This window comes from Salmo trutta, chromosome 14 (genome assembly GCF_901001165.1).
Source record: "Salmo trutta chromosome 14, fSalTru1.1, whole genome shotgun sequence".
Classification (NCBI taxonomy): Eukaryota; Metazoa; Chordata; class Actinopteri; order Salmoniformes; family Salmonidae; genus Salmo; species Salmo trutta.
Genome location: NC_042970.1, coordinates 53,505,884 through 53,532,145, shown reverse-complemented (window position 1 = coordinate 53,532,145; position 26,262 = coordinate 53,505,884). Strand labels below are relative to the sequence as shown.

The window sequence follows — 26,262 nt, the reverse complement described above, 5'->3', positions numbered from 1 at the left end:
CTTTCTTTGTGTTTTATTTCTATGTTGGGCTCGGGGGTGATTTCCCAATCAGACAGCTGTCGCTTGTGAAGTCTGATTGGGAATCACATTTAAGTTCCTTTGACCCCACGATGTTTGTGGGTTGTTGTCTCGTTATTTGAGCACGTAACGTATTGGCAGTTTTTTCCTTGATTTTGTGTACATGTTTAATTCTAGTGTGTTAAATAAACATGTATTCGCTCCCAGCTGCGTTTTGGTCCGCTTCCTCGTCTCCCGACGACAAGCGTTACAGAACAACCCACCGAACCAGGACCAAGCAGCGGGAGGAAAAGGAGCGCGAGAGATGGGCTCGCGAGGGAAAGGAGTTCTGGACCTGGGAGGAGATCATGTCGGGGAAAGGACCCTGGCGGACGGACTCCCAGGTCGAGGAGGAAAAGCCAGCCGGTAGACGGAGTCGCAGGCGGCGGTCGAGGAGGCCCGGAAAACAGCCCCAAGAAAATTTTTTGGGGGGGCTAATGGGGTGGTCCGGAAGGGCAGAGGAAGAGCCCAGACCACTGCTCTCGTGGGGGATGACGGCGGAGGAAGAGAAGGAGATGAGGCGTTTGATTGACGACCTGCAGAGGGAAGATCTGGAGGAGGAGCCATGGTATGCTGAGTTGCGCGCTGTGTCGCCAGTGCGCCCGCACAGCCCGGTGCGTCCGGTGGACATGCCCAGCACATGCCGTGCTAGGATGGGCATCCAGCCAGGACGAGTGGCTAAACCGGCTCCACGCTTCAGGTCACCAGTGCGTGTTCACAGTCCTGTCTGGCCCGTTCCTGTTCCCCGCACCAAGCCCACGGTGCGTGTCCCCAGTCCTGTCCGGCCCGTCCCTGCTCCCCGCACCAAGCCATGGTATGCAGAGTTGCGCGCTGTGTCGCCAGTGCGCCCGCATAGCCCAGTGCGTCCGGTGGACATGCCCAGCACATGCCGTGCTAGGATGGGCATCCAGCCAGGACGAGTGGCTAAACCGGCTCCACGCTTCAGGTCACCAGTACGTGTTCACAGTCCTGTCTGGCCCGTCCCTGCTCCCCGCACCAGGTTAGTGGTGCGTGTCCCCAGTCCTGTCCGGCCCGTCCCTGCTCCCCGCACCAGGTTAGTGGTGCGTGTCCCCAGTCCTGTCCGGCCCGTCCCTGCTCCCCGCACCAGGTTAGTGGTGCGTGTCCCCAGTCCTGTCCGGCCCGTCCCTGCTCCCCGCACCAAGTCAGTGGTGCGTGTCCCCAGTCTGGTCCGTCCATGCTCCCCGCACCAAGTCAGTGGTGCGTGTCCCCAGTCCTGTCCGGCCCGTCCCTGCTCCCCGCACCAGGTTAGTGGTGCGTGTCCCCAGTCCTGTCCGGCCCATCCCTGTTCCCCGCACCAAGCCCACGGTGCGTGTCCACAGTCCTGTCCGGCCCATCCCTGTTCCCCGCACCAAGCCCACGGTGCGTGTCCACAGTCCTGTCCGGCCCGTCCCTGTTCCCCGCACCAAGCCCACGGTGTGTGTCCACAGTCCTGTCCGGCCCGTTCCTGTTCCCCACACCAAGCCCACGGTGCGTGTCCACAGTCCGGCACGGCCCGTGTCTGGTCCACCGGTGCCCAATCCTGTTCCGGTCGACGGCTCCGCTCCGGAGCCTGAGCATGCCGCTCCACAGTGGTCCAGTCCGGGCCAGAGGGGTAGGGCTAGGGTGGAGGCAGGGGGAGAAACACGCCCGGGGCCAGAGCCTCCACCGAGGGTGAGGCGCCCACCCGGGTCCCCCCCCTAATAGACTTTAGGTTGGTGCGCCGGGAGTACGCACCGTTGGAGGGGGGGTACTGTCACGCCCTGACCAGGTGAACTCTGCTATTTTGGTCAGGGTGTGGCATTTCTATGCTTTATGTTCTATGTTTTGGTTATAGCCTTTCTTTGTGTTTTATTTCTATGTTGGGCTCGGGGGTGATTTCCCAATCAGACAGCTGTCGCTTGTGAAGTCTGATTGGGAATCACATTTAAGTTCCTTTGACCCCACGATGTTTGTGGGTTGTTGTCTCGTTATTTGAGCACGTAACGTATTGGCAGTTTTTTCCTTGATTTTGTGTACATGTTTAATTCTAGTGTGTTAAATAAACATGTATTCGCTCCCAGCTGCGTTTTGGTCCGCTTCCTCGTCTCCCGACGACAAGCGTTACAATCTGATCAACAAAGCGCACGGCGACACACTGAAAAAAAAATAAACGTTAAGCAGCATCTTGTCAAGCTGCAGGGAAAGTTTTGCAACTAATTCCCGGAGGAGAAAAGGAGACAAGACGACTGGATACGGGACGTTCATTAACATTATTGAACTGGTTTTGACGTCATGCTCTGAGTCTGATAATGTATTCCACCCCACTACTGAACTGGTCTCCCAATGAAAATGGCTAATTCTCTTGAATTTATAATAAATGTTTTCTCAGTTAATATAGCTGTGTAATGACTTTCTTTAATACCATAAGAGTAGACTGTGAGATAGAGTCTATTTTGCAAGTGAAGCCTGCCCAAGAAGGCAGCTGCAATACAACATTACAAAATGGAATCATCAACAGGCATTTTTCGTTAGGGCAAATCTGATCTGTGAGAATACCAAAGCGGCTTTTATATAATTCTAAATGAATTAATAATAATAATCGGTTTGTTTAAAAAATAACGATATTTTGGAGATGCCTTAATTTTTTCAAATAAACTAAAGTGAGCGAGAAAAAGGCCATTCTTGAACATGGGGTGAGACATTCTTACTAATTTCTAAATAAAGGCAGTTTATTATTTATTTCTGTTTTTAGAGGGAGAGAAACCAAAAGCCCACTGTCGCCTCATGGATCTCCCGGTTGCTGCCGGCACGGGTATTGAACCAGCATCTGTAACAACACAGTTTGCACTGCGATGCAGTCACTCGGGAGGCCCCATCCACAAAAATGTTAATGCTGATCAATTGCCTTGCACAATGTATCAGGGTTAATAATAGTAATAATAATACTTTATCCCCCTTCCACATGTTAAAGGTTCCAATTGATAAAGTTGTTTTATTAATTAGTATATTTGAGTTTAACCACAATATTTGTAGGCACTCATATGAAAGGGATCTGGAGCAATTCGATGGCAGAAACTTCTGAGCAATAATGTGGATGGATCCCAGGGCTTACTCTTTGATGGTGTATTGGAAGTGGCCCTCTTTGCCCTTCATCTCTGGCATGGTGATGTTGCTCAGTTCCTCAACCACAAACTTCTGGGTCTCGTACTTCACTGAAATACAGGTTGAAAGAGTTTAGAGTCTAGAACTACGTATTGAATACCTTAAGCAGACAATCCTGACAACTGAGAGGGGCTAAATGGATGACGGTGCTTTGGTATAGAAAAATTCTGATAGTGGCAATGCAGTGGAGATGACGTATTCCTTTGGTCAAGACTGACCATTGAAGACTGTCTGGGACCATTGTAGACTGTTGAAAACTATTAAGATCACATGTACAAGAGCGTTTTTTGGGTGAATTTCTTACACATTTCGAGCCCCCTGTTAGTGATCCGGATCTTGCAGCCTGGCGGTTCTTCTGCTGACATGGCGGCGATTAGAGGGAACAGGAAGAGGATAGACACCATACAGGAAGCCATCACGACTGCCTGCAGGGGGGTCAAAACAGAAGAGAGGGAGAGTGGATAAGGACCCAGCCACCTCAAAGCTCAAACACTAACACATCCGACTCAACCAGGGTTGACTTCGGACCTAAAGAGCCTAAACAGAGTAAGTATTGCCTTACTTGTAGAACTACTCAATACTAGACCTCCAACCGGTCACTCTCAGTCATAAAGGAGCAGTTTATCGTTGGTGACCAGCTTTCTGAGGTTGCTTTACTCTTCTTCGAAACTAGGGCGATAACATGATTCATCCAGTTCTAATGAACTTTATTGATGCTTTGTTCCATGAGAGACAATATGACCCAAAAGTCAGGTCATCAAGGTTTATATCATAAAATAAATTGGTATTAATTTCAAACATAAAATGTCATATTAAAGTCAAAGGTTATTTTTAAAGTCAGGTTATGAATGCCTTTTGGAGAAACTAAGTGCACTGCATTTCTCAATGTTCCTCTTACCCTTTTCCTTGGACAGTGAACAGAATCAAAAACTAAATGTAGAGACATGATTACTAGCCACTTACAAACAGGTACATTGTACCCCCTTCATTATCAAAAAGATAGGCAATTTAGAGATGCTATGGCAGTGTAGTTACAATAACAGATGTTATTGTAGGCTAATCTGTACATTCATATTGTCAACCTTGCTTACAAATGTTTTGAAAAGAGTCCCTAGATATCATGAGCAACAGCAACGTCAATGGAGTTATTCCTTCTTGTCCTATACACCACTATCACTCTCACCACCCCACATTCTCTCCATCACAAGTTAGAATTCAGACTTCTCTTCCCTGAAAAAATCCTGCAGACAAAATCTCTTACCTCAACGATGGAGGGTCTGTGGAAGGCCAAACAAAAGAGAAAAACAAAGAAAACCCCTAAATGTTTGTTTTCTTTAAGGTATCTCCACAGTCTGAAATTCAAATGCTCCAGTCTATTTCTCTGCCCTGCTGTAGCATGTACAGTTGCTGAGTAAGTGAGTCAGAGAGAGAGTGTGTATATACGTGTCAAAGAGTGTGTTTGTGTGTGTGTGTGTGTGTGTGCGTGTGTGTGTGTAAAGCTGCACAGCCCTTTGTCTCATTCAACAGCAGGGGCAGCAGTGATTGCTCTACTAACCCCCCATGGTGAGGAACTGAAAGGCTTGAAGGAAAGCAGGATGTTTTTTGACCCATAAGATTGACTGCCGAACAACCCACCCCCACCAACCCCATTTAGCTTAGACTCTCTACAGTCTAAACTCATAAAAATGCCCCCCCCAGGGAATGAAACAAATACTCGACAGTAACTCACTAACATGATTCTACACTGTTCTCACATCATCTGCCTTATCTGGTCTTATCAGCATGTGTGTGTGGAGTACGGGAACCGGTTAACTCAACAATTGGAGAGAACAAAACAAGCTAGAACAAAGTTCTTCAAGGGGACTCAAGGAGGTCATTGACCCCCAAGGGGGACATCTCCCATTGATTAGACAATTTGTACAATTTCCTCACCCCTTCCTCATAATATGTACAGGGGTGAAAGATTGAGAGTTCCCAGAAGGAACTGCTTTATTGTCTTCTGCACAACAACATTGACCACCACACAAGGATGAATGCATGTGCAGCTGTACGTGTCTCACTTCAGACATATAAACCACCAAGTGTTTAAAGCTGCAATATGTCACTTTTTGTATTTGTTTTTATAGTGGTCATCCAATGTGATGCAACAGTAACAATATTGTGCATCTAGCCTTCCGAGAACCACTGCATTCATTGGTTTTGGGGAGCCTAGTTTTGGGGAGCACACAATGAGTGACGTGTTTTCCGTCAGTGAGGAGTTGGTGTGATAGCTAGTTAGCTGAGCTCATGGCCAGCACTTGGCTAATGGCTGGAGGAAATAGCTGGCTTACAGATATGGCAGATGCGAGGGGCAAAAGACCTGACCCAGCAGCAACTATTATTCCATCTAAGCCAAAGAAACAGACACATTTTGAGAGCAGACAGGCAAAAGGGGAAAGTGATAGAGAGCGGGCCAAGACGAGAGTAAACCTCGTATTTGCATTCACACGGTGGAGAGAACTGAGAGAGTTGAAGGGATTTTAATTGATTATTTTCTGCTGAAAAGGTAAGTTCTTGATCTGAATGCCTGTCTTTAGTCAGCTGTTGTACAACACAACATTTTAAATCTTATTCCATCTTTCAGCTAAACTACAATAACAAGTCTTGAAGTTGAAGTGTCTACACATTTAAAAATACACCGAAATCCCAGAACTTCAGAGAGCAGTGTTGAGAAGACTGGGCTCTCAATTGGGGATACCAAGGAGTATGATCCTGAGATCAGATGACCCAAGACTCCCTGAAGTGCCACCACCAACAACAGCTGAGCTGCTACAACTTCGAGGAGACGTCGCCATGCAGCACAGCATGCAGTAAGCACACATTTGAGCTGGGAAGGACTGGCGCTTTCCCTGTTGTCAGACTTTGTGGTTCCCAGGAAGTGTGAAAATCTACAGAGCATTCAGAATTGTTGTTGAAAGAGGTGGGCCTACAACCAAACATATAGTATATATCATATAAATAAGGGAGGTTTGTGGGGGCAACAATAAACTTGTGTGAGAGACAATACTTGTGCATGTTTTATCTAGCATATAATCATCAGTATTGTACTTTTGTAATGGTTTTTGAATAATTTACTAAACTGTTATCTTTTCCTGGATATCTATACTCTTGAAGGTTTACACTTCAAATTAGCAGACCTACAGGTGGGTAGATATCTAGGCAAACAGATGGACTACCCTGGTATAAATACAGTAAAAAAAACAGTCGGTCTGATTACACAGATCAGGTCAAAACGTTTTATTAGGGAGATAAACAAGAACACAAGGTAGTCTCTGTAACCTTCCTCAAAATAAAAAAAATACAGTGTAAGGGAAACATTCTGATAAAGTACTGAACTGATATCAACCAGACGAAGGCAAAATTCGAAGGCAAAAGTACGACGGAGTATTGTTCCTAATTGGGATCCAAATGAAGAACAAAGTACAGTATAGTGTTAACCTGTTATGTAAACATACTTGGTAATAAATCAATTGAATATTGCAGTGGTGAAATGCCAGCAGTTGTGTGTTGTAAGGTGCAGGAGTCTCCCTGTAATTCATGCAGATGCACCAGCGAGGTTGTCCGGAGACCGTGGGATAGCTCTCCGGTACTCCGTGATGTCAAAAATTACTCCGGGTAGATGGTACTAACCATCTCGGCCAGCCTCTCTTCTTGCATTCGAGCAGGCCTTTCAAGGTCTTCCTGTCCAATTCTTTCTGCAACCCTGCCTGTGCCCCTGGATGGTCCGTGGCTCTTCAAAACTGGAATCCTATAGAAAAAAACGTGCACAACACTTATTAGAATTGTATTGTAATGTTCACTTCATGTATAACAAATAAGAATTTTCATGCAGAAGAGTCGAGTATAAAACTTCTACAATCAATACACATCTTCATAGTCATAGCTCTTGACAATCAAGGGGCCATTCCAGTAATGTTATTAGCCAGCTAGCTAGCTACTATAGGAGTCAGAGAAGGGCAAAGGACTTGCTAAGGGCAAGGTCATTTTTTGAGGTCAGGGCTCTGTGCAGGCCGGTCAAGTCCTTCCACACTGATCTTGACAAACCATTTCTGTATGGATCTCGCTTTGTGCACGGGGAAATTGTCATGCTGAAACAGGAAATGGTCTTCCCCAAACTGTTGCCACAAAATTGGAAGCACAGAATCGTCTAGAATGTCCTTGTGTGATGTACCATTAAGATTTCCCTTCACTGGAACTAAGGGGCCTTGCCCGAACCATGAAAAACCCCATACTATTATTCCTCCACTTGTGTGCGGCTGCTCGGCCATGGAAACACATTTCATGAAGCTCCAGACGACCAGTTCTTGTGCTGATGTTGCTTCCAGAGGCAGTTTGGAACTTGGTATTGAGTGTTGCAACTGAGAACAGACAACTTTTTTATGTGCTGCGCACTTCACACAAGTTCTGTGAGCTTGTGTGGTCTACCATTTTTTGGCTGAGCCATTGTTGCTCCTAGAAGTTTTCACTTCACAATAACAGCACTTAAAGTTGACTGGGGCAGCTCTAGCAGGGCAGCAATTTTATGAAGTCAGTTCGTGCCATGTTGAAAGTCACTGACTTGTGTACTATGAAAAAGGACAACAGTAGAAGTGTCACGTCCTGACCAGTAGAGGGTGTAGTTGGGTCAGGACGTGGCAGAAGAGTCTGTGTTTGTGTTGTTTCATTAATTTTGGCCGTGTGACTTCCAATCAGGCACAGCTGTAGAGGGTTGTGGCTGATTGGGAGTCACACATAAGTGGCCTACTTTGCCTTTTGGGGTTGTGGGGAATTGTTGTGTGCACTGCGTTTAGACGAGCCTGCCACACTGTTGCGAGTATTGTTTGTTTGTTGTTTTGTTTGTTTCAAGTGGATGCTCTACTCCTTTTTTGAACATTAAAAATATGAGTATCCACACTTCCGCTGCGCTTTGGTCCTCTTTCACTGAAGACAATCGTGACAAGAAGAGATGTGTACTGAGCTCTTCAGTAAGGCCATTGTCATGACTGTCCACGAGAATCCAAATAGGTCAGATCAGGTTTACAATGAATAACTTAAAATCAGACCCACTCTCACCCGTAGAGGGGGAAGGAAAGAACTAATAGGGATTAACAACTCACGTCCTGTTGTAAATCAAGGGAGAAGATCCAGGCCTATGCTCTCAAAATTCACCAAAGGAATGTGCTTTGTCTCAATTGACTGAAACTCTAACACGTTCAAAAGCTAATACAGGAATTTAATATTTCTAACGTAGAACGTGGGGAATCGTCAGAGGTGATCTATAGAACACTAATGCAATTTTGTTTGTTATTTTGTTATAAAATAAATACTGTAACTTGGAAAGTATACCCACTACATGGATGAAGTTTCCATGCTATGGGTTGTGCATGTAATATGAAAATGATGAAAGTGTTTTTGTTAAGAGAGGGATGTGATTTGAGAAGCTATAAGAGATAATTGTTTTCCTTAACTTTGCACAGAGTAAGGTCAGGGAGTGTGTCAGCCAGCCGTAATCGCCCCTTTAAAGCAAAAAAGGTATAAACGATGGGTTAAGAAATTAACACATTGAACCTGAAAAAGCATGAAGCGGCAGATGAAATGGTTTGAATTTTAAATCTCAACACGAGGTGGAGATGATAAACTCACCTCCTGGACAATCACTGGTACGACTGATTCGCTGTCCTAAGTACAGTATCCTTGAAAGAGAATTTAAGTAGGACCATCCTGGTACTCTGCTCAAACCATCTTATTACGCTACTCTCATCACCTCATTGGTGAACCATTGATACGGCTGGCTAGCCTATCTTCAAAAAAGCATCTTCAAGAGAGAATGAAAGGAAAATTAACTCTGTAGTTCTGTTCAGTACTACACGACAAGTCACCGGATACCGGACAACTACGAAAAAGGACAACAGTAGAAGAGCTGTTGGAACCATTTTGGACAATTAGAGCCTTACAAGCTTGCCGCGAAAAGGCCCAACCCACTTTCCAAGGCTGCCCCGTTCACCGAGAGATCTCCAGCGAACCCAGGCATTTCACGTAAATACATTCATATGTTCATGATTTCTTGCTCATTCATGTGCAAAGTATATGGTTATTGTAGGTGAAAGTAGTTTCTAAATGTGGCAATGTTATTAAGTGTCTCTGTCCCTCTCTCCCTCGCCATCTCTTCTTTAACAAGTATCCAAGTCGTATTACGTCTCCAGTCAATAACCAGTGCAGAGTGCGTGTGTTTATCCTGTGTTCCCATTTAATTAGCTAGTAAATAAATCATTTAACCAATTTGTGTAGTACTGAATCATAACTAAGGCTCGGGTTTTTGCAGATGCAAGGAGGTTACGACTGTTCAGAATGGTGATATGATACAAGGTTATGATTAATAAGTTGACTGTTTATAGATGTGATGGGTAAAATACCTTTTAGAGTTTAATTAAAGAACTGCTCTCGTGGTGTCCCAGATACTAATGAGTTAATTGTTACATGATTAATTTAAATTGGGTAACAATTAAACATAGTTAGTTAATTAGATTAATGCTAAAGTCAAGTCACGACACCATTCTACTGCAAAGTATTGTCTATGGAGATTGCATGGCTGTGTGGTCGATTTTATACACCTGTCAGCAACAGGTGTGGCTGAAATAGTTGAATCCACTCATTTGAAGGGGTGCTTTTTGCATATATAGTGTACGTACAGTGTGGCAGTTGCCTTGGGCCGTTACTCTTCTCTATTTTTTACAAATTATTTTCCACTTGTCTTACAAGACTCTAAAATGACTAAGTAGGCTTATGTTTGCACACTCTACACATCAGCACCAACAGCCAGTGAGCTCACGGAGACTTTTAGCAATGAGTTGCAGTCAGTGTCAGAATGGGTAATTAATAATAAACTGGTCTTAAATATAGTTGAAGTTGGAAGTTTACATACACTTAGGTTGGAGTCATTAAAACTCGATTTTCAACCACTCCACAAATTTCTTGTTAACAAACTACAGTTTTGGCAAGTCAGTTAGGACATCTACTTTGTGCATGACAAAAGTCATTTTTCCAACAATTGTTTACAGACAGATTATTTCGCTTATAATTCACTGTATCACAATTCCAGTGGGTCAGAAGTTTACATACACTAAGTTTACTGTGCCTTTAAACAGCTTGGAAAATTTCCGAAAATTATGTAATAGCTTTAGAAGCTTCTGATAGGCTAATTGACATAATTTGAGTCAATTGGAGGTGTACCTGTGGATGTATTTCAAGGCCTACCTTCAAACTCAGTGCCTCTTTGCTTGACATTATGGGAAAATCAAAAGAAAATCAGCCAAGACCTCAGAAAAAGAATTGTAGACCTCCACAAGTCTGGTTCATCCTTAGGAGCAATTTCCAAATGCCTGAAGGTACCACTTTAATCTTTACAAACAATAGTACGCAAGTATAAACACCATGGGACCACGCAGCCATCATACCGCTCAGGAAGGAGACACGTTCTGTCTCCTAGAGATGAACGTACTTTGGTGCGAAAAGTACAAATCAATCCCAGAACAACAGCAAAGGACCTTGTGAAGATGCTGGAGGAAACAGGTACAAAAGTATATCTATCCACAGTAAAATGAGTCCTATATCGACATAACCTGAAAGGCCGCTCAGCAAGGAAGAAGCCACTGCTCCAAAACCGCCATAAAAAAAGCCAGACTACGGTTTGCAACTGCACATGGGGTCTGAGAAATGTCCTCTGGTCTGATGAAACAAAAATAGAACTGTTTGGCCATAATGACCATCATTATGTTTGGAGGAAAAAGGGGGAGGCTTGCAAGCCGAAGAACACCATCCCAATCGTGAAGCACAGGGGTGACAGCATCATGTTGTGGGAGTGCTTTACTGAAGGAGGGACTGGTGCACTTCACAAAATAGATGGCATCATGAGAAAGGAAAACTATGTGGATATATTGAAGCAACATCTCAAGACATCAGTCAGGAAGTTAAAGCTTGGTCGCAACTGGGTCTTCCAAATGGACAATGACCCCAAGCATACCTCCAAAGTTGTGGCAAAATGGCTTAAGGACAACAAAGTCAAGGTATTGGAGTGGCCATCACAAAGCCCTGACCTCAATCGTATAGAAAATTTGTGGGCAGAACTGAAAAACCGTGTGTGAGCAAGGAGGCCTACAAACCTGACTCAGTTACACCAGCTCTGTCAGGAGGAATGGGCCAAAATTCATCCAACTTATTGTGGAAAGCTTGTGGAAGGCTACCCAAAACTTTTGACCCAAGTTAAACAATTTAAAGGCAATGCTACCAAATACTAATTGAGTGTATGTAAACCTCTGACCCACTGGGAATGTGGTGAAAGAAATACAAGCTGAAATAAATCATTCTCTCTACTATTATTCTGACATTTCACATTTTTAAAATAAAGTGGTGATCCTAACTGACCTAAGACAGGGATTTTTTACTAGGATTAAATGAATTGTGAAAAACTGAGTTTAAATCTATTTGGCCAAGGTGTATGTAAACTTCCGACTTCAACTGTAGATCTAAACCCAAAAGCTTTGTATTCGGTTCAAAGCATTCTGTTAGACCTAAACCTCAACTGGAGTTGTGTATAAAGGGTGTGACCATTGAACAAGTTGAAGAAGCTGAACTCCTAGGAGTAACATTGGATGGTCAGTTATCATGGTCAAGTCATATTGACAAAGTTGTTGTGAAAATGGGGAGAGGTTCAGTATGTCTATTATAAAAATATGTTCTGCGTTTTTGACACCAAGATCAACTGTACTAGTTGTTCAGGTTTTGATCTTGTCCCATCTTGATTACTGTCCGGTAATATGGTCAGGTACAGCAAAGAAAGACCTAGCAAAGCTGCAGCTGGCTCAAAAAAAAGCAGCACGCCTTGCCTTTAACTGCACACACACAGAACCAACATCAACAACATGCATGACAGTCTTTCGTGGTGGAGGGTTGAGGAGAAATTGATTACTTCTATTCTAGTAATTTTAAGAAACATTTGTGTGTTAAAAATGACTAAGAAACTTGTATAATCTATTGCCATGAACTTCAAACAGACCCCACTAGACACAGCACTATGGGTTTCTTCACGGTACCAAACCAAAAACAGATTTAATGCATCGCTCAGTTATGTATAGATCTATATCATCGTGGAGTGCTCTGCCACCAGAGGTTACTCAGGCAAAAAGCAAGTTTAGCTTTAAAAACTAAATGAAAAACACATTGTATCACAGCGCCTCTCCTCTTTCTACATATCTAATTTAAATGTACTGTATATAAGAATATGGATATATGAATGTGTGTAAATAGTATTTTTGTTGTCTTTCCTATATACATAAGTACCTTCGAAAGGTATTCAGACCCCTTGACTTTTTCTACATTTTGTTACGTTACAGCTGTATTCTAAAATTGATTAAATAAAAGAAAATCCTCAGCAATCTACACACAATACTCCATAATGACAAAGTGAAAACAGGTTTTTAGAGTTTTTACAAATGTATTAAAAATAGAAAACAGAAATACCTTATTTACATAAGTATTCAGACCCTTTACTATGAGACTTGAAATTGAGCTCAGGTGCATCCTGTTTCCATTAATCATCCTTGAGATGTTTCTACAACTTGATTGGAGTCCACCTGTGGTGAATTCAATTGATTGGACATGATTTGGAAAGGCACACCTGTCCATACAGTGGCAAGAACAATTCATCATAACGTGATCTGATCTTCATCTAAGTCACAACAATAGACAAACACAGTCTGCTAAAACTAATAACACAAACAATTATATGTTTTCATGTCTTAATTGAACACACCATGTAAACATTCACAGTGTAGGGTGGAAAAAGTATGTAAACCCTTGCATTTAATAACTAGTTGACCCTCCTTTGGAAGCAATAACCTCAACCAAACGTTTTCTGTAGTTGCGGATCAGACCTGCACAATGGTCAGGAGGAATTTTGGACCATTCACCTTTACAAAACTGTTTCAGTTCAACAATATTCTTAGGATGTCTGGTATGAACCGCTCTCGAGGTCATGCCACAGCATTTTAAATCAGGTTGAGGTCAGGACTCTGACTGGGCCACTCCAAAAGGCGTATTTTCTTCTGTTGAAGCCATTCTGTTATTGATTTACTTTTGTGTTTTGGGCCGTTGTCCTGTTGCGCCACCCAACTTCTGTTGAGCTTCAATTGGCGGACAGATAGCCTAACATTCTCCTGCAAAATGTCTTGATAAACTTGAGAATTCATTTTTCAGTCGATGACAGCAAGCTGTCCAGGCCCTGAGACAGCAAAGCAGCCCCAAACCATGATGCTCCTTCCACCATACTTTACAGTTGGGATGAGGTTTTGATGTTGGTGTGCTGTGCCTTTTTTTCTCCACACATTGTTGTGTGTTCCTTCCAAACAACTCAACTTTAGTTTAATCTGTCCACATAATATTTTGCCAGAAGCGCTGTGGAACATCCAGGTGCTCTTTTGCGAACAGTGCTGAACTTTCTCAATTTATAGACAATTTGTCTTACCGTGGACTGATGAACATCAAGGCTTTTAGGGATACTTTTGTAACCCTTTCCAGCTTTATGCAAGTCAACAATTCTTAATTATAGATCTTCTGAGATCTCTTTTGTTCGAGGCATGGTTCACATCAGGCAATGCTTCTTGTGAATAGCAAACACAAATATTGTGAGTGTTTTTTTTATAGGGCAAGGCAGCTCTAACCAATATCTCCAATCTCGTCTCATTGATTGGACTCCAGGTTAGCTAACTCCTGACTCCAGTTAGCTTTTGGAAAAGTCATTAGCCTAGGAGTTCACATACTTTTTCCAACCAACACTGTGAATGTTTAAATTATGTATTCAATATCGACAAGAAAAATACAATAATCTGTGTGTTATCAGTTTAAGCACACTGTGTTCGTCTGTTGTTGTGACTAAGATGAAGGTCAGATCACACTTTATGACTAATTTATGCAGAAATCCAGGTAATTCCAAAGGGTTCACATACTTTTTCTTGCCACTGTATAAGGTTCCACAGTTGACGGTGCATGTCACAGCAAAAACCAAGCCATGAAGTCGAAGGAATTGTCCTTAGAGCTTTGAGACAGGATTGTGTCAAGGCACAGATCTAGGGAAGGGTACAAAAAAATGTCTGCAGCATTGAAGGTGCCCAACAACACAGTGGCCTCAATCATTCTTAAATGGAAGATGTTTGGAACCACCAAGTCTCTTCCTAGATCTGGCCGCCCGGCCAAACTGAGAAATCGGGGGAGAAGGGCCATGGTCAGGGAGGTGACCAAGAACCTGATGGTCACTCTGACAGAGCTCTGGAGTTCCTCTGTGGAGATGGGAGAACCTTCCAGAAGGACACCATCTCTGCAGCACTTTACTAATCAGGCCTTTATGATAGAGTGGTCAGACGGAAGCCACTCCTCAGTAAAAGGCACATGACAGCCCGCTTGGAGTTTTCCAAAAGGCACCTAAAGACTCTCAGACCATGAGAAAGGTCTGATGAAACCAAGGTTGAACTCTTTGGCCTGAATGTCAAGTATCGCGTCTGGAGAAAACCTGGCACCATCCCTATAGTGAAGAATGGTGGTGGCAGCATCATGCTGTGGTGATGTTTTTCAGCAGCAGGTACTGGGAGACTAGTCAGGATTGAGGAAAAGATGGAGCAAAGTACAGAGATCCTTGATGAAAGCCTGCTCCAGAGTGCTCAGGACCTCTGACTGGGGCAAAAGTTCACCTTCCAACAGGACAATGACCTTAAGCACACAGCCAAGAGAACGCAGGAGTGGCTTTGTGACAAGTCTCTGAATGTCCTTGAGTGGGCCAGCCAGAGCCCGGACTTGGACCCGATCAAACATCTCTGGAGAGACCTGAAAATAGCTGTGCAGCAATGCTCCCCATCCAACCTGACAGAGCTTGAGAGGATCTGCCAAGCTTGTAGTCTCATACCTAAGAAGACTCGGTGCTGTAATCACTGCCAAAGCTGCTTCAACAAAGTACTGACTAAAGGGTCTGAATACTTATGTAAATGTAATATATTTCCGTTTTTTTATTTGTAATAAATTAGCAACAATTTCTAAAAACCTGTTTTTGCTTTGTTATTATGGGGTATTTTGTGTAGATTGATGTGGGGGGGGGGGAAGCGTTTAATCAATTTTAGAATAAGGCTGTAACTTAATGTAACAAAATGTGGAAAAAGTCAAGGGGTCTGAATACTTATCGAATACACTGTATACCTGTTGTTGTTATTATTATTAGATATTTATTGATTTAATGAAATATCTTATGTTGTTCTTGTCTGTTACTGTTCTGTACGTTGTCATGTATTTCTACGCTTTATGTGGACCCAAGGAAGAGTAGCTGCTACATGTGCAGTAGCTAATGGGGATCCTAATAAACTAAACTAAACCATTGTCTATCATCCTCCATCCCCCAGTTATGGGAATCTTTCTCCAGATAACTATTTTGGCTGATAGGAAACAAGTGTTTTGCAATGGAGTAGAGTGAGGGTACTCCAGTTTAAACACACATGTGTGCTGTGGTATCCAGGCCATTGACCGATAGAGAACCCTGAGTGAAGAGATCTGGGAAAAGGGTGTTTGTATGAGCTTGTATTGATGCTCTCTTGTGTTTAGTAACTCATTAACTCATGTAGTACATAATACAGGTAATTAGCAGTGGCACACAAGGTTTATTATTAGGTGTATGCCAAATCATTTCCATTTTAAATAACATCTCAGGAGACACATAGGCAAGAGTAGCCCCCCAAAAAACTAAACAACAAACTTGCTAGATACCAGGGTTGAGGTCCATTTTGAATTGAGTTGCGAATTGCTCTTTAATTCCAATTCAATACTGGAATTTAATTTGAATTGGCCACACCACACAGGAGGCAGAATTTGAATTGAATTTGAATTAAAGGAAGTACAATTTAATTCAATGAAATTCAAATGGCTTATTTATTCTACACATCACTATACAAATGTTTATTTTGACATCATGTATGGATACCAATTCCATGTAACATATGGTTGAAACATTTCATTTTAAAAACATTCTAAAACTATATTAAATCATTACAGTGGCATGTTTTACAGTGGCCTATTCTAAGAACATATTGTGGGTTGTCTACAATAATTTATAATTCCCTTAATGCTTTAAATATCAGGAAATATACATTTCCCAGAATGCATTAGATCAAACACTGGAGTATGAAAGGGAACAATGATCTCATGACAATGAAAAATACTGTTAGAAATCTTTAATATTTGAAATGGTATGTGTATGCTTTGCATTAATAAGTGTCAGATACAAATCTGATAAAAGATTTGTCCAATGAATGATATGTTTCATGTCTCAGTTGAATTGGTTTGAATTGCTTTGAATTAAATAATATTTCCTTCCATTCAAATGCTGCTTCCTGTGGGGTGTGGCCAACTCAAATTCAATGGTTTAATGGAATTAAATTGAGAAATTCCGAATTGACCACAACCCTGCTCGATACCAGTCAAGTAACTAGCAAACTAGTGATGTTATGCGTGTTGAGGCTTTGCATCAAGTTTCCTCAATTGATCTCAAAAATAAGATATTATGCAGAGCCACTGCTACATCTCTATATAAATATTTGCATGGCCTCAGGTCCTATTTCAATTGGCCCATGGCTTAATTTTAAGACCCCAGGGCCTATAGTTGCTGGTCAAAGTATTACTTTCATTGAGTAATGAGCTGCAATACTGCCATCTTTGGTTCATTATTTTCATGTGATCAGTCTTTCAGGGACTATCTCAAAGTTAGCATTTTATCATTACTAAAACACAGCACCTTAAATTCCACTGAACGGTGTCCTTATCAATTAAGCTTTAAATTACACAGTCACACACACCAATACACACACAACAATACATTCTTCTGTTGAAACAGAAGAATGTATTGAGATTTTATCAAATCTCTAATCTCAATGTTGGAATTCATCCAAGAAGTGATATGCTCTAACATAATTACAGTAAACACGGGATTTAAATACAGACCGCTTAAACTGTGTACTTAAACAGTATTTTCCACATCCACTTAATACCTTTTGAATTGATAATGGTAACAACCCGTTTGAAACCCCTAATTGTGTGAAGCCTTCCTATAGTTCACTCTGTTGTATCATCCCACATCATAAAACACAAATCCAAACCAGTCTGGAAAAATAAATTCTGTGCAGCATCTCAGCATGAATCTTAGCAGGATATTAGTTTCTAACTTTAATTTAATAAACACATTCAACAATATCTAAAAGTCATACACCCATATTCACCTTTGCTTGTGCCATTGTGGAGATGGCTCAGAAAAGTATTTGCCCTCTCAACTCATCAAATCCTGGGTACATTGAATTCTGAGCTGCCTGGTCTGTCTACATCAGTGGTTCTCAATCCTGGTCCTGGGAACCCAAAGGGGTGAGCATTTTTGTTTTTGCCCTAGCACTACACACCTGGTTCAAATCATCAAAATCCCAAATTATGATTCATTTTCATGACCAGAAACATCCTTGAGGGGCCCATTTTGCAGAAAGCTTTTTTTGCAAGGCTGTCCATAATTTGTGAGAGAACCTGTCTTCTCTTAAGAATTAAATGTTTTGCTTTTTAAAAGTATGATGATTCAAAGGTTATTTGAGGTACTCCATGCCACAAGTTTCATTAAATAACAGTAGCCTTGACATTTGGAAAACCAGTTTTCTGACTGAGGTAAAATACAAAAAATTGCTAGTACCAACCATTGGATAGATTGGGCTAAACCAGTGGTATGTTATAATTGTAGCATACTCTTAAGACAGTGAGAATTTCCCAATACGGTTGCCATTGGAGACCTATATCATATATTTTGACCAGTTTTATTGACCTGGTGCAATGTTAGGTAAGTTTGGTGTATGCCATGTCGATTTAGGTCACTTTTATGCCGTCAAGTTCTGTTGCACAGACAACTGAACTGTGCAGGAATGCTGAACAAATTGGGAGCCACAGGGGCAGGGTTGGTTCACAGTGTTAAGCTGTTGCCATTTAAGTCTGTGGAGCAAACAGATCCTAATGGTTCCCAGCTCCTTACCACAATGATGGCTCAGCTCACTTCTTTTATGTATATTTTAACATAAAAACAGCCATTCTGAGAAGTGGGAGGATATTTAAAATGAGCTAAATGGGATTCATCAATTGTAGGCTACTGCATCAAATTGAATGGGTGAATTACAATGTGCTCAAAAGGGGCCAGAAGTAATATGTTCATCATGTTTAATAATTTGAATGGCCTTAGTAGAACAGAACATCCATACACCACCAGATGTCAGAGTTGACATAATGTTTGGTGAAAGTGGGACGATTTTTCTCCTGACCTGTATGTCTGGGATACAATAGCAGGGGCGTACTCATTACACTGATTCTGTTGTAAAACGTTTATTTAACGGCAAACAGAACGAAACTGGGAGGGCCCTACCTCAATTTGTCCTATTGAAACTCTCATTTTAGTTGTTCGGTTTTGCAACCATTTGGACTAATGATTACACCCCAGATGTAACACTGCACATTTCAAACAACCCAGGCACAGTAATCAAAGAGTAAATCACAGCAATAAAAAGCGATTTCTTGAGATCATGTGCAGGGAACAGATGGTATTGATTTTTTAGAAACGTCTGAAATTCCTCTAGCCTATTACCAGGACTGCAACTTTTATTTGACAAATAACCAAAATATATTATACAGTTTATAATATTTAACATTCAGTGCACACATAATGGAACAATACAAAGAGACAGAATATCAACATGAATTGAAAGTTGTTCATTCATTGGTCTTAGTTATTAATTTATTAGTCAACATAAAGACATGAGTACATACATCTGGTTGACATGGTATCATCGCATAGGCATAATGCAACATCTTCTAATAACATTATAATAAATACATAGACTACTGAGCATGCCGCTAATAATGGGTTGTATCAATTGATAATGTAAGCACTGCACAATACCACACAAAAGTGAATATAATTCGATATTATTTCGTAATCCCAACCATGCCATCGGATAATTACTGGTTAAATTGTTCAGACGAGTTCGCAAATGTGTTTTTGCATGACTACTTTCACAAGCAAAGTTCTGAAGAACTAGTTACTAAGATTCTGCAGCATGTCGACGTTTACAAATGCCCTTCCACATATGGCTACTTCTCAATGACAAATATTACCTAGAACGACAACTAAACTGGCGCGTGCGCAATACCAAGCCCCGAGTCCCCGATACAAGATGGCGGATAATTTGGGAGGGAGAGGCGGAGGCAGGTCCGAATTGGATCGAGCAAAGGCAATACAAGGTTCCCAACAAACCTCTATAAGGTAAGGGGAATAGCCACATTAGCGCTATAGGAAGGCCATGGGCAGGTGGCGGAACATGCAGGGTATCATATTATCCACTCAAAATGTACACGCATTGTCAATGCACGAAATAAACAAACAATATTGTCTACAAGGGCTGCAGTGGCTATGACTGGATATCGCGCGCCATCTTGTCTCAACCAAAGTGCGCGCCTAAATATTTGTATGCGTTTGAAGTAAAAGGGGTTCAGATACGCCTATTTTGACAGCATATACCTGGTACCCTTACTAATTCTCGTAATTTATATGTCTCAATAACCCCATTTCGTACAGTATCCTACCGTATTTGATCTGTTTTCCACATATCCCCTACTTGGGTTCCGAGATGCTGCCGTTGCCGTTTATTGTGTAGCGCAGCTACCAGATGGTCTCCCCTCCTTCGTGTTTGTTTTTGGGCGGTGTAGCATGCGTGTCCTTTTGCTAATTTCTGTAATCAACGTTAAAGATAGAGAACGCATCTGCAAGATGTCAATTTGAAATGTTATGTTAATCAAAAGGACATCAAATTAATAATGAAACTACTAGAATGCATAGGAATAGCTAGCCAGTTAACTATCTAGCTACATGTTTTATACATACCTTCATGTTGATTTAGCTTGATAGTTTATCTTCACCAGTGATGGTATCACTCTGCTCGTTCGGAGGGATTTGACGCAGATTATGCCGGTGCATTGATGCCAATAACACATTGTGGAAGTACAACAATCTATCTAGCTACTGTTACCCCCCTAGAAGCACTAGTCTGGTTAATTACTTACTCTCTTGTGCGCTCGCTACGGGTCTGGATGAATGGGTTCTATCATTCATTCATTGAATGATTACCACTAGTAGGCTACCATTCACTCCAGACTATAACCGCAGAATTGTCAGGACGATCAAGAGGTCTTGCTTGTTGAATAGTAACCACAATGAAATGTTATGGCCAGGCGAAAATCCTTGGAACGCTGTGATGGCGGCGAGTAGGCTAGTGAGGATGCGGAGGTTGGAGAAGCAACATATGTGCTGTAATGCGATCAATATGGATGATCGTTCTGAGGATATGGTCAAGAACCTGAATGGTCTGTAATGGAAAGTAAGAGGAAAAGAGATCATGCTACTTACTGAAAGCAGTGGCGCTTCTGGTGAAGAGAGTGTAAAGGTATGATGGTGTTTGTGACCCCAGGGCCTCATTTACAGGACTACACCCAATCTTGCCTAGGGACCTGCAAACAGGCGATCCCCATCATATGCTAGCAAAAACAGGTTTTTAACGTCTTGTCATAGGGCGGCGAACAGCGTCGTTAGGGTCTGGCTGGGGTAGGCCGTCATTGTAAATACGATTTTGTCCTTAACTGACTTGCCTAGCTAAATAAAGGTTCAATAAAAATAACATTTAAAAATCAGGTGAATGACAAGAAAAATATTAAATTGACATTTGTTTTGGTCACTGGTCTACACACACTACCCCAAAATGTCGAAGTGGAATTGTTTTCCTTTTTTCTCTCACAAATTAGTAAAAAATGAAAAGCTGAAATGTCTTGAGTCATTAAGTATTCAACCCCTTTGTTATCAATCAAATGTATTTATAAAGTCCTTCTTACATCAGCTGATGTCACAAAGTGCTGTACAGAAACCCAGCCTAAAACCCCAAACAGCAAGCAATGCAGGTGAAGAAGCATGGTGGCTAGGAAAAACTCCCTAGAAAGGCCAGAACCTAGGAAGAAACCTAGAGGAACCAGGCTATGAGGGGTGGAGATTATAACAGAACATGGCCAAGATGTTCAAGTGTTCATAGCTGACCATCAGGGTCAGATGATGATGATGATGATGATGATGATAATAATCAGTGGTTGTATGGCAAGCCTAAATAAATGTGCTTAATACGTCGCATAAGTTGCATGGACTCACTGTTTGCAATAACAGTGTTTAACATGACATTACTTTTTTAGATGATTACCTCATCTCCGTACCCCACACATACAATTATCTGTAAGGTCCCACAGTCCAGCACTGAATTTCACCATGGATTCAACCACAGAGGTTTTGCCTCTCAAAGAAGGCCACCTATTGGTAGATGGGTAAAAAAAAAATCAATTAAGCAGACATTGAATATCCCTTTGAGCATGGTGAATTTATTAATTACACTTTGGATGGCGTATCAATACACCTAGTCACTACATTGATACAGGCGTCCTTCCTAATGCAGTTGCCAGAGAGGAAGAAAACCGCTCAGGGATTTCACATTGAGTCCAATGGTGACTTTAAATATTTAAAACAGTTGCAGAGTTTAATGGCTGTGATCGGAAAAAACTGAGGTTAGATCAACATTGTAGTTACTCAACAATTCTAACCTAAGTGACAGAGTGAAAAGAAGGAAGCCTGTACAGAATAAAAATATTCCAAAACATGCATCCTGTTTGCAACAAGGCACTAAAGTAATACTGCAACAACAAAAAAAGTAATACATTTTGTCCTGAATACAAAGTGTTATGTTTGGGGCAATCCAATACAACACATTACTAAACCTGGGGAGTTTTTCAGGATAAAAAAGAAACAAAAGAACTAAGCACAGTCAAAATCCTAGCGGAAAACCTGGTTCAGTGTACTTTCCACCAGACACTGGGAGATTAATTCACCTTTCAGCAGGACAATAACCTAAAACACAAGGTCAAATCTACACTGGATTTGTTTACCAAGAAGACAGGGAATGTTTCTGAGGCCGAGTTACATAAATCTATGGAAAAACCTGGAAATGGTTGTCTAGCAATGATTAACAACCAATTTGACAGAACTTAAAGAATTTTGAAAAAAGTAATTGGCAAATGTTGCACAATCCAGGTGTGGAAAGCTCTTAGTCTCACAGCTGCAATCACTGCCAAAGGTGCTAATACAAAGTATTGATTCAGGTGTGTGAATATTTATGTAAATTAGATATTTATGTATGTCATTTTCAATGAATTTGCAAACATTTCTAAAAACATATTTTCACTTTGTCATTATGGGGTATTGTGTGTAGATGGGTGAGATAAATATATATTTAATACATTTTGAATTCGGGCTGTAACGCAAGAAAGTGTGGAATAAGTCAAGGGGTATGAATACTTTCTGAAGGCACTGTAATTGGAAGAGCCTATTACATAGTAGTGTTGGGGGGGTCAATAGTTACTTATAGGTATATTATTTTTGACGATATAGCGTATCGTTTTGCCAACATCGCAAAAAAATGTTTGCCACCATTTGCTGTACCTCTACAAGTCTGGTTCATCCTTGGGAGCAATTTCCAAACATCTGAAGGTACCACGTTCATCTGTACAAACAATAGTACGCAAGTATAAACACCATGGGACCACACAGCCGTCATACCGCTCAGGAAGGAGACTCGTTCTGTCTCCTAGAGATGAACGTACTTTGGTGTGAAAAGTGCAAATCAATCCCAGAACAACAGCAAAGGACCTTGTGAAGATGCTGAAGGAAACGGGTACAAAAGTATCTATATCCACAGTAAAATGAGTCCTATATCGACATAACCTGAAGGCCGCTCAGCAAGGAAGAAGCCACTGGTCCAAAACCACCATAAAAAAGCCAGACTATGGTTTGCAACTGCACATGGGGACAAAGATCATACTTTTTTGGAGAAATGTCCTTTAGTCTGATGAAACAAAAATGGAACTGTTTGGCCATAATGACCATCATTATGTTTGGAGGGAAAAAGGGGGAGGCTTGCAAGCCAAAGAACACCATCCCAACCATGAAGCAGAGGGGTGGCAGCATCATGTTGTAGGGGTGCTTTGCTGCAGGCGGGACTGGTGCACTTCACAAAATAGATGGCATCATGAGGAAAGAACAATATATCCACATAATTAAGCAACATCTCAAGACATCAGTCAGGATGTTAAAGCTTGGTCGCAAATGGGTCTTCCAAATGGACAATGACCCCAAGCATACTTCCAAAGTTGTGGCAAAATGGCTTAAGGACAACAAAGTCAAGGTTCTGGAGTGGCCATCACAAAGCCCTGACCTCAATCGTATAGAACATTTGTGGGCAGAACTGAAAAAGCGTGTGCAAGCAAGGAGGCCTACAAACCTGACTCGGTTACACCAGCTCTGTCAGGAGGATTAGGGCAAAATTCACAACTTATTGTGGGAAGCTTGTGGAAGGCTACCCGAAACGTTTGACCCAAGTTAAACAATTTAATTGCAATGCTACCAAATACTAATTGAGTGTATGTAAAGTTCTGACCCACTGGGAATGTGATGAATAAAATAAAAGCTGAACTAAATCATTCTCTCTACTATTATTCTGACATTTCATATCTTTAAAATAAAGTGGTGATCCTAACTGACCTAAGACAGGGAACTTTTACCAGGATTAAATGTCAGGAATTGTGAAACATTTAACTCAGTTTATTTGGCTAAGGTGTATGTAAACTTCTGACTTCAACTGTACTTTACAAGGCAAAGTTGAGTGAAAACCCCTTTGCTAATTTGGCACCATATTTTTTTCAGGACAGGACAGATGAGGAGAGATGTCAAGTGAGAACCACGGGACAGTGAAGGGGGACACTGCTTTGGTGATGTCTCCCACAGGCTCTGTCACACAGGGGTCTCCTGTTTCACCTTCAACTAGCAAGCCCATGCCAGAGTTGCCAGGTAAGATGGCCCTAGTGACATGACAACAAGCGGTGCATATATCCCGCAACTCTGCTCTCCAAGCATTCGGTGTGAGGCAAAATGACAATGTCGTTGGCCTGTGTGGTCCAGTGATTAGAGCCACTGACACTGGCACACATGTATGCCGGAGTCGGCATGGGTTCGAATCTGGCAAACTGCGCTTTGACTCACCACCACTATTTTCCCTGTCTTTCCAACCTCTTCACCAGCCCCACTCTTTAAAAAAATAAATTATGCCAGTATTTAATGTACCCTCACCGTCACAATAGTTTGAAATTAGCTTCCTCTTCTGCCATTTTCTTTCTCTACACCGATCAAAAATACAGGATAAGTGAAAGCAATATGCCAGAATCCCACTTGGCAACAGGATTCCCACCTGTACAATTATTTTAAAGCCTAATGTATACCCTAGGTACGCAATGCAAGAAACCTACCCAAAATGGGCATCCTGTGTTCTTACACCAAGTTTTGACTTGCAGGGCTGCAAACGTCTTTTGCTATTTTGCGACATGACGTGTAGTTCTTCCATGCGTACGTACAGTGCCTTCAGAAAGTATTCATACCCCTTGATTTATTTTATATTTTGTTATAGCCTGAATTCAAAATTGATTAAATATCTTTTTTTATCACATCTACACACAATACCCCATAATAACTGAGTGAAAACATGTTTTTAAAATGTTGCTAATTTATTGAAAATGAAATATCTCATTTACATAAGTATTCACATCGCTGAGTCAGTACTTTGCAGAACCGCCCTTGGCACCGATTATAGCTGTCAGTCTTTCAGGATAGACTCCAAACCTATTTTCAAAATTCTTCAAGCTCTGTGAAATTGGTTGTTGATCATTGCTAGAAAACCGTTTTCAGGTCTTGCCGTAGATTTAAGTCAAAACTGTAACTCGGCCACTGTCCTCTTGGTAAACAACGCCAGTGTAGATTTGACCTTGTGTTTTAGGTTATTGTCCTGCTGAAAGGTGAATTCGTCTCCCAGTTCTGGTGGAAAGCACTCTGAACCAAGATTTACTCTAGGATTTTGCCTGTGCTTAGCTCTATTCCTTTTCTTTTTTATCCTGAAAAACTCCCCAGTCCTTAATGATTACAAGCATTCCCATAACATGATGCAGTCACCACTATGCTTGAAAATATGGAGAGTGGTACTCTAATGTATTGGATTTGCCCCAAACATAACACTTTGTATTCAGGACAAGAAGTTAATTACTTTGCCACATTTTCTTTGCAGTATTACTTTAGTGCCTTGTTGCAAATAGGATGCATGTTTTAGAATATTTGTATTCTGTACAGGGTTCCTTCTTTTCACTCTGTCAATTAGGTTAGTATTGTGGCGCAACTACAATCTTGATCCATACTCAGTTTTCTCCCATCACAGCCATTAAACTTGGTAACGGTGTTAAAATCACCATTGGCCTCGTGAAATCCTTGAGCGGTTTCCTTCCTCTCTGGCAATTGATTTAAGAAGGATGCCTGTATCTTTGTAATAACTGGGTGTACTGATACACCATCCAAAGTGTAATTCATAACTTCACCATGCTCAAATGGATATTTAATGTCTGCTTTTTTTTATACCCAATCTACCAATAGGTGCCCTTTGTGAGGCATTGGAAAACCTCCCTTTGTGGTTGAATCTGTGTTTGAAATTCACTGCTCGACTGAAGGACCTTACAATTATCTGTATGTGTGGGGTACAGAGATGAGGTAGTCATTCATAAATCATCTTAAACACTATTATTGCACACAGAGTGAGTCCATGCAACTTATTTTGTGACTCCTGAACTTATTTAGGGTTCCCATAACAAAGTGTTTGAATATTTATTGACTCAAGACATTTCAGCTTTTCATTTTTTATTAATTTTAAAAACATTGTAGTGGTGTTGTTAGAGAGACGTAAAGATACAGATTTTGTTTGGGTGCCAGACAAGAATGAACCCTGCCGAAAGGAAAAGAGGGGGGGGGGTCTAGAGAGGTAA

General features: G+C 41.6%; 2 protein-coding genes across 11 annotated transcripts in view; one reads left to right on the top strand and one right to left on the bottom strand.

Annotated features, from left to right (window-relative positions):
• The window catches only part of LOC115208376 (phospholipid transfer protein), a 34,913-nt gene extending 14,064 nt beyond the window's left edge, over nt 1-20,849 (bottom strand). Inside the window, exons 1-5 of one of the 8 annotated variants that reach the window (XM_029776385.1) lie at nt 20,204-20,375; nt 19,906-20,051; nt 6,868-6,985; nt 3,503-3,623; nt 3,149-3,248 (exon numbers count right to left, since the gene is read on the bottom strand). In XM_029776385.1, coding sequence (XP_029632245.1) covers nt 3,149-3,248; nt 3,503-3,623; nt 6,868-6,985; nt 19,906-20,051; nt 20,204-20,209 — 491 coding nt within the window. In that variant the 5' untranslated portion in view covers nt 20,210-20,375. The other 7 variants (XM_029776388.1, XM_029776389.1, XM_029776386.1 and 4 more) reach the window with 7 other exon arrangements.
• The window catches only part of LOC115208374 (mRNA (2'-O-methyladenosine-N(6)-)-methyltransferase), a 56,284-nt gene continuing 49,519 nt past the window's right edge, over nt 19,498-26,262 (top strand). For 2 of the 3 annotated variants that reach the window (XM_029776384.1, XM_029776382.1), the window contains exons 1-2: nt 19,498-19,585; nt 24,110-24,253. In XM_029776384.1, coding sequence (XP_029632244.1) covers nt 24,130-24,253 — 124 coding nt within the window. In that variant the 5' untranslated portion in view covers nt 19,498-19,585; nt 24,110-24,129. The remainder of the gene's footprint in view (nt 19,586-24,109; nt 24,254-26,262) is intronic. The other variant, XM_029776383.1, reaches the window with a different exon arrangement.